The 17,772-nt window shown below is 38.8% G+C and overlaps 1 protein-coding gene across 16 annotated transcripts in view; it reads right to left on the reverse strand.

Moving 5' to 3' along the window:
* Window positions 1–7,675: 7,675 nt before the first annotated feature.
* Window positions 7,676–17,772, reverse strand: part of znf804a (zinc finger protein 804A) — a 255,449-nt gene continuing 245,352 nt past the window's right edge. For 15 of the 16 annotated variants that reach the window (XM_087266813.1, XM_087266808.1, XM_087266814.1 and 12 more), the window contains 2 exons: window positions 13,378–13,508; window positions 7,676–13,017 (listed from right to left, as the gene is read on the reverse strand). In XM_087266813.1, the coding sequence (XP_087122939.1) occupies window positions 10,005–12,998 (2,994 nt within the window). In that variant the 5' untranslated portion in view covers window positions 12,999–13,017; window positions 13,378–13,508 and the 3' untranslated portion in view covers window positions 7,676–10,004. 16 annotated transcript variants of the gene reach the window in all.

The following is a 17,772-nucleotide window of genomic DNA, read 5'->3' on the forward strand; positions in this document are numbered from 1 at the left end:
GTACTTTTCAGCATTAATAGTGCCATCACAGATGTGCAAGTTACCTTTTACAAGGGTACTAACACAATTCCATACCATGACAGACCCTGGCTTTTGCACTTGTTGCTGGTAATGGTCTGGATGATATTTTCGTCTTTGGTCCGGAGCACATGGCGTCCATTTCTCCCAAAAGATATCTGAAAAACTAATTAATATAACCACAGTACACATTTCCACTATGTGATGGTCCATCCCAGAAGCCTCCGAGCCTAGATAAGTTGACATCGCTTCTGGACCCTGTAACATAGGGCTTCCTTTTGGCACAGTACCGTTTTAACTGGAATTTGTGGATGTCACTACATGTTGTTGTACTTGACGATGGTTTGCCTAAGTAGACCTGAGCTCATGTGGTGATATCGCTAACGGATGAATGAGGATTCATAATGCAGTGCTGCCTGAGGGATTGGAGATCATCGTTGTTCAGTTTAGGCTTGTGTCCTTCTCCTTTACGCACTAAAATTCCTCCATATTCCTTGAATCTTTTAATTATGTTATGCTCTGTTGAAGTTGAAATATCCAAATGTCTTCCTATCTTTCTTTGAGGAAAAGTGTTTTTAAACATTTTAATAGTTTTCTCACGTATTTGTTGGCAAACTGGCTGCTTTTGAACCAAATCATAATTACAATCCCCTGTTCACATCACCTGTTTCAAATCACATCAATATTTAACCAATTTACCCAACGTAATCTCATGGCAATTCGTAACTTTTTAATTTAGTTGCTAATTTGTATGAATGCGTACATCTTATTCGTACAATTTAGTATGATTTTCTCATCACCCAATGATGGTTGGGGTTAGGGGTGGGGTTGGGTGCCACGCCTCCTTTTTAAAATCGTACATTTTTCTATGACTGAACTTGTACGAATTCGTACGAATTAGCCACTAAACTGACAAAACGTAAAATACTTACGCTTCCTTGTGAGATCAAGCTGATTTACCTGATTACTAGCCCTATATTTTTTAGAATGTGTTGTAGGTCTGAATGACCAGAAAGGATATTTACAAATATAAAGTAAGAAAACAAACTTAAAAGTAAACAATTTAAGTTGACTAGACAAAACATGAAATACTTCATGTACATATTGTCTGCAATGAAATACAAGTCAAAATAAAATGGATTTAGAAATCAATACTTTCTTTTTTCCACACTGTCCCAACTTTTTCTGATTTGGGGTTGTAAATAATATATCATTCTTAAAATAAAATCACAGTGTGAATACTAAGCAAAACAGAAATAAATGTATCACACTTTTATTCAGATGTATGCAGGGCTTGACATTAACACCCGCCAACTTGCTAAATGCGGGTAGATTTCAGAGGTGGCGGGTAAGACTATGGCAGATTGAAAATAATTTTCCCGGATAATAATTCTTAAAAGCAGGGTTCCACAATAAGGATGGCCCAATATGCATGCAAAGGCACCTTTTAAAATTGAGAAGCAACACAAATGACAAAAATAATTGTGTTCGTGCGAGCAAAAGAAAGCAGGTAAATACTGAAAAAGAGGATAATCACTCTCTCTAACAGCTGATGTGATGCGCACGACTGTTTAAAGGTTCAGGACACCCTGGAGAACTTTTTTTTAATATTAACAGATTTGTGTGTGTTGAGCATCAGTTAAGACAATGTTAGCACCTGTCAGCTGTAATTGTGGGGAAAACTGGATAATTTTGACTTTTTGTCAGCTAATTTCAGCTTCCAGGTTTAAAATGATTTTTGGGGCGGGATCAAAATCGGCGACGTGGCGCAGAACTGCAAGTGCAATGATGACGCATCGGTTTCTAATTATTATTCATAGCGAAGTTTTCTTATCCTATGAGAAGAGCCGGCTGCTTCATTATTCATGAGACCTGCCAGACCTGCTAGAGTCAAGTCCGAGCTGTGAGACACAGACCGACAGTTCATGAAGGCTCATATGTGTTTGTTTCCATGATCCACGGGGTTTGTTGCATGTTTTCCCCCGCGATCTTGTCAGGGCCGATCATACAGCAAAGCTGTGTGTGTGTTGCTAGCATTTTTGTCGGGATAGCAGCACGAGAATTAGAGAATGGCGGACGCTGTCTTTTATCAGGAGTTCGTTCACATTCAGACACATCACTGTGCTGCTGTGTTCGCCTAAATCCTCCAGATTACCAGCAGGGCTAACGGTTAAAATAGACAGGTCAGGAGAGCTGCTGCACTGAGTCTGCTGGATACGGGGATTGAGGGAGAAGTCTTTGGTAAACATGAACACATTTATCTTTATAATGATATAAATTGTGGTTATGTGTATATGAAATAACGAATAACAAATGTATCAGGGCATTAAATTACTGTTCATTTCTTTGCATTTTAACTTTGTGAACTATAAACTCAAGCGTCTCCTCACGGTTTGTCTCATTTTGTGAGCTAACTGACAACAACAGTTGTTCGCTCCCCTTCTCCCCTGCTGGCTACGCCCACTCCTGCCCGATGCTCTCGGAGCTCCACGCCCATTAATCATGCATCTTTTGAAAAAATTCTGAAGTAGACTTTAACCGAAAGTGGGGGGTGTCATGGCCCTTTAAACCACCTGCGCGGTCTCAATTCCTTGCATGAAGCAACCTTGCCCAGAAACCCAACTGTTGTGATCGTTTCTCTTTCAAATAGACTAGACAAAAAGTGAAGAACATGCACCCACAGTCTTACTGCTTTTTTAAGAGCTCCAGATTTGTTTTTTTGTAAGCAGCAATGGTTGCTTTCACTTTAACCATTCTTTGAACAGATTATTAGTGGTGTGTTAACGTTAATCGTGTATGTGATTATTTTTTTTATTATTGCATACAGTTTTTTAACTGCTTCCTTTTGTGTCAATAATCATTTTTTACAATAACATTGCTTTAATGGGAAATTAACTTCCTATTTTATACTGGTGATCTGGGATCTTCAGACAGTACAGATTATTGTGCATATGTTTTGTTAAATAAAAAAGTATAGTATACAGCAATATTTTGCTTGTTCTGACACATTTAAAATTTGTGGCTTAGAAATAATACATTTTTATGTTTGGTGTGGTCAGAGATACATTTGGTAAATCCTTCATTTTGAGCTCTGAAAATTCATGTGATATAAAAAAGAATTGTAATACGACATGAATATGAATATGAAACCATGACCCATTTGCTCATGACTATTAAGCAAGCTCATCCACGACACACAAAAAGTTAAATGAATGAGTAAGTAATTTTAGCATGTCAAATTCATTTTTATATGCATATATGGCATGCTAAAATGACTTGATTTAGATTTTGTGTCCCCAAAAATAACATTTTGCTTGTGAAAATGCAGAGAGGCTATCACTGTTGAAAAACTACTAGCCGCAGTGGCTGTGATCAAAAAAGTTAATGTCAAGCCCTGTATGTATGATGACAAAAACAACAGAAAAAAAAAAAACATTCCTTACTACCCAAATACCCAAATTAAATCAGCTGAATATCACATTATTTCTTGCTTTATGTTTCAAAATTTCTTGATTGAAGAAAAGTCACTTTAATGTGCATTACATTTATTTTACTTGGGTATATGCATATTTTAATAAGCACTTCAGTTCATTTCTAAGAACATGTCAACCGTGGTAAAACAAATCATGGCTTATTGCTTTCATATTCATTAGTCATGCAACCCTGACTCCTGAATGTGTTTATCGTATTTGATATTTCTTTATAAACTATTAATTTTTCATGCAAGAGACATCAGGAAATGAAATTCATAAGCTTGCTACTGTCAAATCTGCTCTTACTGAGCTAAGCAATAACTTTCTTGACAGCTTAATACAGGATGCACAGTAAAATGAGGCAGTTGAAGCTTCATTTGAGATCAGATTTGAATGCAGACGCGGCATATAATAAAACCCCAATCCAGATTCACCCGTTTACAGCCCCTAATTCAAATGCTGTTCCGAGTCACACATTTCCATTCATTCTACAACAATAACGGGGCAATTATCCAGGAGCTCATCTTGGTTTAGTAATAAAAACACGCTCTAAGAGAATGGAAGCGTTAATTAAACATTATTTAACAGCCTGACAGTCCTGTGTGCTGTTTGCTGTTTCCCCGCATCACTCTCTTGTGTATTTCCTTGACCTTGTGAGGAAAATAAAAAGAAAAGCAACAAACAAAAAGGATAACGAGACGACACAAATGAGTTGCCCGGATTGTTAATTGCATGCCCGATATAGGATCCATCCTCTGATCAACAAACAAACAAGATGACTATGATAAGGCTCGGAAAGCGTGATTGGAGCTGCACAATGCGCAGATTGCAGAGAATGCTTTTGTCTGAGGGTAGCCAGGCATTTGTTTATCCCTGCATTATTCTGGCTGTGAGAGGCACTGCTGTACGTGGGTGTTTGTAAAGAGATGGTCCATAAGTCTGCAGGCGAGATATGGCGTTCTAGATCGCAGAATGTTGCAATTTTATATAACAAAGGCTTTATGCTAATGTTAACACGTGTGAAAGGAAATAAGCCTGGACGTTCGTTGCTCGCCTCATTTCTCACATACCCGACGGCCATCATCCGGGTTGTCCAGGTTCAGAGAGAGGTGATTATACTGTAGCGTGGACAGCAGGAAGAGCATGTTTTAGCTCTGTGGGATAGAAGTAGCGGGTGCAAAAAAATCGAAGCATCCGTTCCAGGGAAACAAAATGGCACAAGGGAGTGCTGTGATTGCATGGGCCTGTGAGTCACAAAGTACGATGAGGAAATCTTACGAGTGCTGTTGTCCGTGTAAATGAAATAAATAAATAAAATAGAAAGCAGGTCAGCTTATGGCAAGCCGTTCATTTTGTTAACAACAAAGTTGAATCGTTGATGTCAAGAACTGAATTGTCGCGAAAATGCTGAATGTTTGGTATCAACTGTTTTTTATTACATTCTAACCAGTAAAACAATATCATTCTTGATATCTGGGATGTGTTTTCACCATAGCTGCTGTTCAAATTCAATTGTTGATATCAATAATTGATTTCTTACCTGTTTAAGTGAAATTCCTTAATTTTTGATATCAACAATTTGATTGTTACTAGTAAAAATATCCATCCCTGATGTAAAGAATTTAACATCACTAGTTGATATGTTAATACTTAATAGCCACAATTACACATTCCACATATTAATTTTGATATATAAACATGTATTTCTGATATCAGCAATTCGCTTGTTAAGTCAAGACGTATGGAATACTGTTTCCGGTTCCAAGCCGCTACTCATCTGAATTGAGAACATATTTGTTTAGGACCACTTTTAGTCATATCACACATTAAAGTTATATCAGACACCAATATTTGAACAGTTTATAAAAAATTAATCACATTCTGTTGATACTGATATTTGGCATGGATATAAATATATATTGTGATCGTGATTTTCGAAAGTATTACATCACTTTGTAAAGGTTTATCATTACCATATGTTGAGCCTCCACATACAGTTTGAGATCAACATTATGAAGCTGCAGGCCTGGAGACCCACACTTAGGGGTGCGTTTCCCAAACAATGATGTAACTCGCAGCTGGACTATCATAGTATGATGCTTTGTTTGGGAAAAGAATGATGTAGTGACGAGTGTTTCCCTAAAACGTAGTTTCTCTGTCGCAGATCCATGGTTTGAAACACGTTAGCTATAACGTAAAATACCCATAATGATGCTCTAAACTGTGTGGTAACAATTTCTTTAGAGAAGAACCCCGTAATTTCTTTTTGCAAATTATATTGCTTTACAAGCACACAAATTTAAAATAAATCCAATATTATTTTTGGAAAAAACACGTGTTTTTTTGGAAAAAAAACAACTCGTTTTCCATATTAATTAAAATATATGTAAATGTCAAATATAGGGTATATGTTTCCTTTACAAATATTATTAAGAACATTACATATTCTATTCTAAAACATCAAATCTCTAACAAAAAGCTTACATATATTCTAATCATCTATAAATTATATAAATAAATAAATAAATAAGGCTATATATTAAGAAATTAAATATAATATTTATTATTTATTAGGAAATGGTAAAAAAATCCTACTTTAATAATAATAATCATATTAATAATAATCTAATTTACAATTCGACACATGCAAACCACTGCAAAAATGTTCTAACCAACAGGCCCATGTCATATACAGTAAAGATACAAAGTCATGGAAAAAAGTGAAGAGAGTTGGGGAGTCACGGAAGAAAGTGAAGAGCGGGGCGGGCAGTGGTGCATGTGAGGAGGGGGAATCGGTAAAATGAGGTGCCTTAAGCCCTGAGTGTAGGCGATTGTCTTTTATATAGTGGACCAGTTCAACTACATCATTAGGCTGCTGATACTTAACACTTATTAAGCCGATAAGGCGAGTCATTTCTGATAACTAAAATGACTTGTTTTATTAGTAACAATCACATTCATGTTATCAGAAATTAGCATTGTCACTAGTGACACTATTTTTGATATCAATATCTTTGCAGCCTATATGGTGAATTAATTATAGTGAAAATATAATAACAGATATCAGGAATTATATATTTTTTACTTATTGAAATGTAATTTCTGATATGAAAACTGATTGATAGATATCAAAAAATAAACTATTGAAATCAAAACGTGATTCATATCAACAATAATCAATTATTTTCATAAATTTTCCTACGGCTAAGTCTCTATTTTTAGAAGTCACCACAACTACCACCAACTATTCTGGCATATGTTTTTAAGAAGTGGATGCCCTTCCAGCTGCAACCCAGTAATAGGAAACACCCATACAGGCTCATTTACACACACACACACTCATACACTGCAGCCAATTTAGTTTATTCAATTCACCTATAGAGCATGTCTGTGGAGTGTGGTGGAAACCGGAGCACATGGAGGGAATCCACATAAACATGGGGTGAACATGCAAACTCCACACAGAAATGCCAACTGGCCCAGCCAGAACTCGAACCAGTGACCTTCTTGATGTGAGGTGACAATGCTAACAACTGAGCCACCGTGCCGCCCCAATCAGCAATTAATGATATCACAAATTTAAAAAAAAATTATATCAAGAATTGAATTGTTGATATGAAGAATTTATATCCTGAGAAGTAAAAACAGCTTCGAAACAGTGTGTGTCAGCACACATACACACACACACAAAAACAACAATTGTACTTCAGCAGAAAAAAAAAGGTATAATGTTTTAACAACAGAGAAGCCTGGGAGAGATGTGACTCAAGGACAGGAGGGGAAATAACAGAGGAACATCTAAGCTAATCAGTCTCATACATACAGGATGGCAGAATAATTCTGCATAATGATGTCAGTCACACTGAAAGGTGAGGGCATTAACACTGCAACGATCTGAAACCACTCGTAGTATGATGGTCTAGCAAGCACTGCCTCAAAGTTGCTAGAAAATGACCGTGGCTGTCTCGCTCAATAACCTTTGCATGGCTTGTGTGAGACCTTAAGATGAAATATTCAACAGTTCTTCCCTAGCTGTGACAAAACCCCTGGATTTTTTCCCCGGCTTCAAAAAGCATGCATTTCCAGTGTGTTTGTAGTCACATACTGTGGACTTCACCTGAGTGTGCGGTGAACCCGAAAGCTGTCTAAGACACATCATAAACGGACACACATGAAAGCAAGCACTCGTTTCTCGGTTTTATTACATAGTACTTCAGCATCATTCAGTTGGCAAAGTGGCGTAAAAAACATAGTTGTTTTTATCTTATCTAAATAATTCATACATACAGGGTACCTGGCACGATAAAAACATAAAACATATGTACATGTACATTACATGATTTATAAATAGTACTGATTTACAGCATGTACAATTTTTCAAAGCATGTTTTTTTTTGACTGCATGAAAAAAAAAAAACAGTAACATCATGGACTTCCTATGCGATTAGGATTCAAGAACTGAAATTAATTAAGAAGGGGCAATCTGGTGGGATTCAGAGCTTTGTTGAACAGATGTTACAAAAACACCAGTTTCTCTTCATCACTTTTGAATAGCTCTGCATAATTTTTTTTTTGTCTTTTATTTCTATGTACCAACTTGTTTTAATGCATATTTTTATTACACTGTATTTAGTAATGCGGTTACATGCTTTCAGAGAAAAAAATAAAAATAAATAAATAAACTGCAGTTCTGCTTAAATTTCTCCACTGTGGTGTTTATAATAAAATGTGTCTACATTAATACTTGTTCATAGAGTCATTTTAGTCATTTAAAACAACCTCGATTATAATTCTGTAGCTTTTTATTGATTTATTTTCACTTTAAATAAAAAAGATTTCTAAAAATATATGTTTGAGCATAATTATTAAGAATTAAGTACAGTCTACTTTCCATATGGCTATTCGTTAAATCAATAAAGCTAAGTCATTAACTCCAGTTCAACACATCTCCTTTGAAAATGAAAGGATTGTGGGAATTCAAAGAGACAGATTTTCATCTGTTCTTTTCTAACTAGCTAGACTTGCTTTCGGATTCAAGTATCTTAGTAGTTAGTGTTTTAAATAAGTAAATGAATCCTTCTCTTGAGTTTAGTCCCTTTCATCTGATGCAAGCAGGAGAAATTTAATCCTTTGCTAACAAAAACGAACTTCTGTTTTGGAGTTACCCTGAAGCAGGATTTCAATAAATCTATGTTAAATATTTGTAGGATTTAATCATATTACCAGCAATTCATCACCAAGGTTTGTAATATGTAATATGTAAATCAACTAGAAATATTAATACAGGAAAAAAAAAAAAAAAAAACGGGGAATCGCCTGCTTCTATACGTACGATTTTGGTTAAAATGAACTCCACATGCCAGGACATTTGGTCATTCTTGAATGAGTAAACCTTTTATATTTATAAACGTCTATTAACAGCAATTCAAAATAGGTAAGGACAAATAAAATTCCCCACAGAAATGCTACAGAGCAGGGTACTCCATGTCCTACAGATCATTTCAGAAAGATCTAGTCTATGCTCTCCTAACTCAAGCAGGTTACAATATGAGGGATTCGGGAAACACCCATGGATGGATTGCAGTTGGTAAGTTTTGTGCTTCTTTTCAAATATGTTAGGCAACAGCATGTACGATCTACAATTTGAACTACATAATAAACTACACAACACATTCGGTAGTCTGAACTTGACTGTGATTCTGTATTTGAGGATGACACTGTCTGTACTTAGCAAAGTAAGAAATAGAATTTGCTCGTTTTAGTTCAACTTTTGACAGTCACATTCAGTTTCACCATCACATGCTATGGGCTTTTTGATTTGCATAAAAACTACTCATATGAATGAGCATGTGTTTGTTCAATGCTGTCGTAGCACATGGTTCACTTTCCACTAGCCTTTGAAAGGCATTTCAGTGTTATATTTAAAGCAATTAATACACACTGTTGTCAGTATGATTCTCTTTTTATGCCTTCCAACATGATGAATGCCTAGGTAAGCTGTGTATACTGCATATAATGACACTTTGATTCATATCATTACTAATTGCAAACAGCGACCATCATATCTTAATATTGTCACTCTAACAATATTATGTTATGTCTAAGTACAGACTATTAGGTATATTCTTTTATATATAATTACTTCTTTCTATAAAGATGCACACCTAAACAGTGTATTGAATGATCATTCTGCCTTGGATCTGATAATATTGTGGTCTTTAAAATGAATAAAATCTGTAATAATCTTAATAAAATGTATATCAGAAATGATCAGGTAGATGAGTTATACAGTTTATTTCCTAATAAAGTGTTGTGCAGTTCTTTTCTGCAAGAACATTTCTACTGACAACATGGCACAGAAACAGCATCCTTTCCAAACTGCAAAGACGATTCTTTTGTATAATACCCATTGGCTACTTCCTATCTCAATACTCTAACTAAGGGAGTGATGCTGCAGATGTTTCTTTCACTACTGCAGTGCAAATGCATTTAGTTACAGAAAAAGCTGCAGAGCTAGAACAGAGACTGCAGGGGGATGACAGCAGGATGAGGGGTCAACATAGGCGAAAACATGGCAGGTCGTGGCAGGGCATGAAAGGTTACAGTCATTGGATGAATATTAGGGGGCGCCACCACGGGTACCTGTGGAGAGGCCACAAAAGGAGAAGCGGTGGGTGGACAGATCTCAGCTCCTAGTGAGAGTCGAGAAACAGGCACTACCTGGGGGTAAATGGGTGGCTGTGGGGGCAGGAAAGCAGCATGGTGCTGTAGTATGGTGTGACGTATTGTTATAGAGCCGGAAGGCACAGAGGGTGACAGGTGAACTGGATGGAGGACAGCAGATGACATGGGCAGATGTGGCCTGTGAAGGACAGATTTGAGCTTGGTGGGGAAAACCTGCTGGTGTAGCACCTGTCCGTGGCTCTGTATCTGCAGGAGACAGTGTCTCTCCATGCTGTCTGAGGGGGCTGTGAATGATGGAGAGTGTTGGAACAGGCTGCCGGTGGTGTGGAAGCACTCTCTGCTCAACTTCTCCTCAGCCTGAATGCCTAGGTGAAATCTCTGCGGTGGGGGTTGAAGGCTATGCTGACATGATTTGTCTTGGGTGGCTTTTTCAGTCCTCTGCAGGGCTAACTCTCTCACATCCAGCAGGCAGGCCTGAGCAGCCGCTGAATACTTGTTACAGTTCTTTAAGGGGGCTTGTGCTGCTTTTGACTCACTATTCTCTTTTGTTGGCTCCGCCAAGAGCTTTGAATCTGTCTCTAGGAGATTTGAACTGCCCTTGGTGCATGAAGCATTGATCTGAGAGGAGGAGCTCTGCTGCCCGTCGCTGCTCTCCACCACAGTGTGACCCAGGGCACTGCTAATGGAACTAAATGTCTGAGGATCAGCCGTGCAGCTCTCTCCATCATCAATACTGCATGAGTTTAGGTCTGACCTGTTTGAGCTGTCACACGTGCCTTTTAAAACAAGGCATTTCATGCTCGACTCAACTGTGGCCTTGTCCTGTTCTTCCAAAACAGAGTTGTGAACAACGGGACATTCAATTGCAAGGCATGGGGTTTGATCTTGATCCTGTGTCCGCCTTTGTCTTTTCCTGCTTGTCCCATGCTCACAACAGGTAGGTTCTGTGCATTTATCAGAAAAATCTGTCAGTGACTGACAGGAGTCACAAAACTCATGTCTGTCTCTTAGAGATTCTGAACACGGTCTTTTCAAACTCTGCCCTTCACATGCCCCATCTCTGTTAGTCACTAGTGGGTTAGGATTCTCCTCTTGCCCCCCTTCGGCTGAACCGGATTCATGAAAGTGAGATGTGTCTCGGTTACGGGGATACTGTTCTATAGACGTAAGCTCCCCTGCAGTTGGATTGTCAGGCTTTTCCCTGCTGTTCCCAAGCACCTTTTCACCATCGGCACAGAACTCATCAGAGAGAATGATGCAGCCCGCTGAGCAGTTTACGTTGGCTGCTGCCTCCTGCCTTCTGCTTCCCACCCCTTCCTCAACTACGGTAGCTGTGCTGCTATCCTCAGCCTGATTTTGAGCTGATTGCTTTGACTTCTCTAATGGATGCACTTGCTGTGAAGTGGTGCCTCTAAATTGGCTATCAAGTCCTTTCACACACTCAGGTCGTCTGTGGAATTTCTTAGATTTCAACATACTGCTCTCTGTCTCCCAGTGTCTGTCTCTCCTCCTCTTCCGCCTTCTGCGTTTTCTTTTAGCATGGCTCCTGTAATGACGTTGATTCCTTTTCCGCAATTTCTTTTCCACTCTCTTGCTTGCATGAATCCAATCTTTGGAATGTCTACACTTGTCATGTGTTTTCAACCTGACACAACTCTCTGTGTCACTTGAATACTGATAACACTTTCTGACCTTGCCTTCTGCTCCTTGGCTGGGACTGTTTCTGGGGGTGGCTGTAGATTCCTCGATGTGCTTGTCAGAGTGGCAGGATTTGAAACCTGAGCAGACAGATAATTCCTCATCAGTTTTGGGCTCAGTCATCTCCTGGGTGTCGGCAGACCTTCTAATCCGTGTCCTCTTGAAGTCAAAATGGAGGGGGTTGCAACTAAAAGACAGGGATGGCTCTGTCCTTGTAAAGGACACCATCTCAGAGGGCCACTGGAAGATGGTGTTTCCGTCCCTGCTTAAAACAGAGAAAAAAGGCTGGCTGGGTTTTGTGAAAGCATAAGGTGACTTTGCAGGTGCTTCCTCAACTTTCTCTTCTCTTTGAGAAGAATCATTCTTAGGTGGCTCATCTGAGAAAATCTTTTCGGGAGGCTCACTGATGGCCAAGCACCCCTTCTCTGTAACACCACTACCCTCTTCTGTCACATCCTCAGAGGTCTCAGATTTACTTTCAGCACTGCTGCTTTTTAAGCTCTCAACAGAGTCTTCAGATTCAAGAACAATATCAGCACTGTTCAAACAAAAAGGGGAAGTGTTTAACGGGGACATGGCAGGACTAGGAACATTCTCTGAGTAAACAAGCAAAGCACACAAATCTGTTGCCGTTGACGAAGGGCTTTCCCCTGCCACAGGGATATCTGATGACCCCTGACTTTCGGTGCTGTCACTTTTTTGGAAATGCTCGCTCTGCTGTGTGCCAGTGCTGTAAATTGCCTCCTCGCATTTTAGTACTTTTTCCTCCATGGGGGACCCAGGGAGGTCAAGCTCAACAGGGGGTGTTCTGAGTCTTTGTCTGCGGCTTCGCTCCATCGACCCCTCCTCCGTGCTCTCACAGAAAACCGCTGCTGATGACTCAAGCTTAACAGTTGCTTTCTTTGGAAAGGAAAAAGAGAATGCAATTTTGCGTCTGAAAGTTTGCTTTTTGGCCCTCCCATTGTATGACCAGGGTGACTGTTTACTAGCTATGCCACAACTGCTGGAATGGATCTGACCCCCCGAATCTTGAGCCATGCAGTTTTGGTTCTCTTCTTGGGCATCATCATCACAGTAGGACTCCCTGAAAGAACCTTCCACTGCCACTGTGGTAGACTTAAACATAGGACCACTTCCTGGGGCACTGCATCAGAAAGGAGAGGAACAAAAGAAACAAAATATAAGAGCCAGGTTCATTTACACTCATCTAACAGAAAAATGAGGTGACAATTAGATCTGGACTCCCTAGGGAAACCTGAGGATTGCATAGTACAACACAAAAATACTTTTCAATTAAATCACATGCTGCATTGATGTTTTAATTTGCACGTATTTAACAACAAACTAGTCTGCTTTATTTTAGACCATATTATATATATGCATACCTTGGTAAACTGTATATAAATATATATAAATATATATATATATATATATATATATATATATATATATATATATATATATATATGTATAAAAAAATAAAAATAAACAAAACATCCCCCACCATTGCACTTCTCTGCGTTGTTCAGCAAGCTCATGTAGGCGTCTGAGAGCTCTCTCCTGTTTCCTCTCATTCTTCCTGGATTTGGAGGCCACATTGCGGGCAAACTCTCTCTGCTTCAGTTCCTTCAGTCTCTGGGGAGGGACAAAGAATATCTCATTCATTCACCTATCTCAACATGTCAACCATGCCAAAGCAACAAAAGCGATTCGAAAAATAATCCCCTTCAACACCATGAATCTTTTATTCCATGCTTTAACAACCTTTCATTATCGAGACTGGGTATCACAGTGCGCTATACACAGCAAAAAAAGATTACAAATCTCTTCAAGAGAGGAGGAAGGCAATTAAGGTGTTTGCACACCAATGTTATGTTTCATCAAATCCATTTTCTGCGCAAATGAAAAGAAGCTAAGGATGAGGTTGCTAAACTCCATGAAATTGTCCTATTTATTTGAGATAAAACTCAGTGATGCTAATTTGCATTTGTTTCCAGGTCTAAAAGGCATTGTGCTTTGAATGTAAGATGGATGGAAGCCATCACGAATGTCCGATTCTTGGGCCATAAACGCATCTCATCGATCAGGATTTTGTCTGTGCACACATAACGTGGCCACAGTAAGTCCGTTAGATAATCGAAATTAAGTTCCATTAATAATTCACAAGGATATGATATTTATGGGTGTTTAAAAACTACACTCCTTTTGAAAGCACCAGACGTCTCCAAGCAACAACCAGCTCTAGAACAGTTATCACATCCAATTAATCCTGAAAGCTTTCATTTAATTATCCATTAATACTTGATGCTTAGCTTTAAGACAGCAGACAAGCTCTTCTGAAAAGCATTTTTATTGCACTACAGGCTACATGTTGTACTTTGGCGAGGTAGACTTTATGCAAGCGAAAGCTGGTTTTTCCAGGCAGCCAAGAAGAGTCATCTGGCCCAACATTACGCATTCCACTCAGGTTGCACAGTTATACACAGTTCAGTGGCGCTGTAACCTCTCTTATTTGAGAAGGCTTCAGTGATTGCATTTACCGTGGCTGGGGCTCATAGTCAGGGGAACGCAAGGCGGTCACATCAGATATAATTTTGTCATGTTAAAGGGCCGCTCAGTGTGGAGTGGGCACATCAGGGTAACTAGTTTGATCCCATCAGGATAGGGTCTCTTTGTGCACCTGGCCTCTATCCTTCAGCACATATCTTGTCGCTCTCTGCTGGCACAGTATGGGCAAACTCAGGCCTGATCTGCTGCGCTGGTTCACTGTCAGCCAGCCTTGCAAAAATAGCAAACAGGTTGGCGTGGGCTATATTTATTTGACTCTCAGGTGCATTGCTTGGAGGAGCTGTTCTTCATTGATTGTTAATGCATTTGGCGAGAGAAGCCCTGGAATGAGCCGTTAATGCATGTAGCCTGTATTTCACATGACTGGATGTGGTTACATCATTTATAGTAGGATGCAGCCCTGATGTGAAAGAGCTGTACGGCAAATACCCAGTGAAATCCTTTCATGTACAGTGGGGGCAGAAATGACTGACAGGCCACTTGAGAGTGAATGAAAATTTTAACACTGTAATTTTTTGACCGGACATGTATTCTTAATTAAAAGCAACACTGAGACCAGTCAGAGGGAGACGGCTTGGCAGTGATGATTCACACACTGACAGAAACACCAGGCTTTTCTGTAGCTCTGAGCTTTCTGTGGGGCCGTGGGTCTCCCGTACTCCATTATATTCTCGGCAGACATGCCCTGCCAGCTCCCGGGGGTTGCTGGGAAATTGTGCTATTCATCCATCAACCCCGTTTGTTAAGACGCTGAATGGTTGGAGTGTGTTCTTTTTGTAGAATAGTTTGAACTGTGCTGATAGGAGGCCGTGTGACAAACGCATCTGAATGACACGAAACGGCAAGTACAGCACCCGTATCAGACAGCAAAGGGGAGTGGCTTTTTCTCTTCATAATCCGTTCATTTCACTTCTTTTGTGGTGTTCAATAGCAAGGTCATGGGTGGAGGGTTTGTAGATGGTGTTCAGTCAATAGTTCAGTGAGCCCTGTTATTGACAGCGCAGCGGGCCCTGGAGACTCCATGCATTTAGTTTCTGAGTGAGTCAGAGCATAGGGGTCAGGGCCGATATCAAACAGCAGGACAAGTGGTAGAATTAAAGCTTTAACTTGCTATTAAAGGTTACACTGCTATTTTTGGATGCTGCTGGTTCTTAAATCAACATACACTGAGTCTGAAAAAGCACTCAAGTTACAATATGTTTGTTTGCTGCAGAATATATCGGAATTTAAGAGTTCTATCTATCTATCTATCTATCTATCTATCTATCTATCTATCTATCTATCTATCTATCTATCTATCTATCTATCTGTCTGTCTGTCTGTCTGTCTGTCTGTCTGTCTGTCTGTCTGTCTGTCTGTCTGTCTGTCTGTCTGTCTGTCTGTCTATCTATCATTTTCAAACATTATTGGGTGTAGATATGTCTGGATAATGTTCTAAAAAAAATGTTGTTTGAACCACTGAACAAACCAACCCAGGCTCATTCTGAAAATGTAGTCCCATGGACATTTCTGGAGACTGCGAATTATGTAGCCGGAGGTACGTATGACTGCATTTTATTTTTTAAGCGAACACTACGGGGGCGGTATGACGCCTTTTTTTTTGCGCTTACTGGTTAACCGCCTACCTCCATGTGGAGGGCTTTCCCACTGCAACCATTTTCACGAGTTAGCTCGTCGTGTATGTCGGCAGAGTTGAGACGCAGAAAGGAGCTGACCATGATAACAACTGGGTTCGAGTCTGGGGAAGAGTGGTTCCAGAAATCAGGTAAGACAAAAAACAGAATCCAAAAAATAAAAAGAACAAGTTCAAAACAGGGTGCGAATGTGGTAAAATCCAAAAATGTGGTAAAAATCAGACAAGGGCTTTACTTTTTCTGGACGGCTTTTGTAAATTGTTGGTTGGGTTTAGGGAAGGAGGTAGGTGGGTCAGTCGATTGGCCAGTCGTCCAGTCAATTATTTAGTCAGTCAGACAAATGACAATCGACAGCAGCCTCTGGTGGGTTTACGCGAGAACAGCGCGGGCGCAAACGGTTCTTGCGAGAGACGTTTGAGATACAAAAAACCTCTCGTGGTTTTGCGAAAAACAAAAACTGCAAAAATACCTCCCTGTATTTCGCGGTCTCCAGAAACGTCCACAGGACTACGTTTTCAGAATGAGCCTGGGTTGCAACCAACATAACTTCATCTGAAACGTTTAGTATTATTTATTTCTATTTTAATGTAATAATATTGGTTAGGGCTGCTCAATATATTGTTATAGCATCGATATCGTAATGTGTGCATCTGCAATTGGATGAACATGTCGCAGAATCAATAATGTTGATTTGGGATTATATTTGACCAGGAGCCATGATATAGAACATAGAGTCATTGGAGATTTTTACCATAATGGAGCACCTGTTTATCATTTACATGTTTTAAGGCCTGTATGACTGTATGAGCATACTAAGAGAGTTTAAAGCATTCAGGCACAAAGAACTGTATCATTTGAAAAATGTTATATATTTTATGAAAAATATTTTATATTTAATTATATTATTTATGCTATGTAATGATATTTTACATTTGATTACTCAATTTCTGTACCTGAATCTTTAACAAATAGAGGTATTTAAGTCATTTGGTGAAATTGTAATCGTATCTCAATATATATCGCAGTAAAAAAAAAAAAAATCCAATATTGTGCAGCCCTAATATTGATTTTTAAATACAACGATCCATGTCTTATTATTTGCTGTTTCAGTTAATGTGTGATATTATAATACTAATATATAGTTAATATAAAACTCTAGAGATTATATATCAGTAAACTATGACTATAATAAATAATTTTAACATGAAATGTAATGTTATGACATGTTACTTATGCATGTAATGTAATGTCAATTTGTTATGTAAAACCATTTTTTTTTCTATAGTGCTTACTACTATATTACAGTTTGTAATATGTAACTCTGCTGCTAATTTTAATCAGTTTTGTAAATACAGTTTTTCTCAGTCACTTTGGTACATTTCTCAGATCAGAATTGAAATCTGCAAACAAGTATCTGCATTTCTCAAAACAAAATGTACAAATAGTAAAATACCCTGGATTCCCTTAAAGTCAGTCTCTTGCACAAAATCCCCAGTTATTACTATGGGTTCTTACTAACAATACTTGTCTCTCAAAAATAAACATTTGTATCAATGAACATGTCAGTGCCATCAGAATGACAAATCTTTGTGTCATTGTTTACGGATAAGACAGTCAAAAGGCTTAGTCATGTTGTGAATATAATAGTGTACTCTTGAGGGGTGTTCTGATGTAAACTATGGCTACAGTTTTAATGA

Source organism: Danio rerio, chromosome 9 (genome assembly GCF_052040795.2).
Source record: "Danio rerio strain M-AB ecotype USA chromosome 9, GRCz13ab, whole genome shotgun sequence".
NCBI classification, from domain to species: Eukaryota; Metazoa; Chordata; class Actinopteri; order Cypriniformes; family Danionidae; genus Danio; species Danio rerio.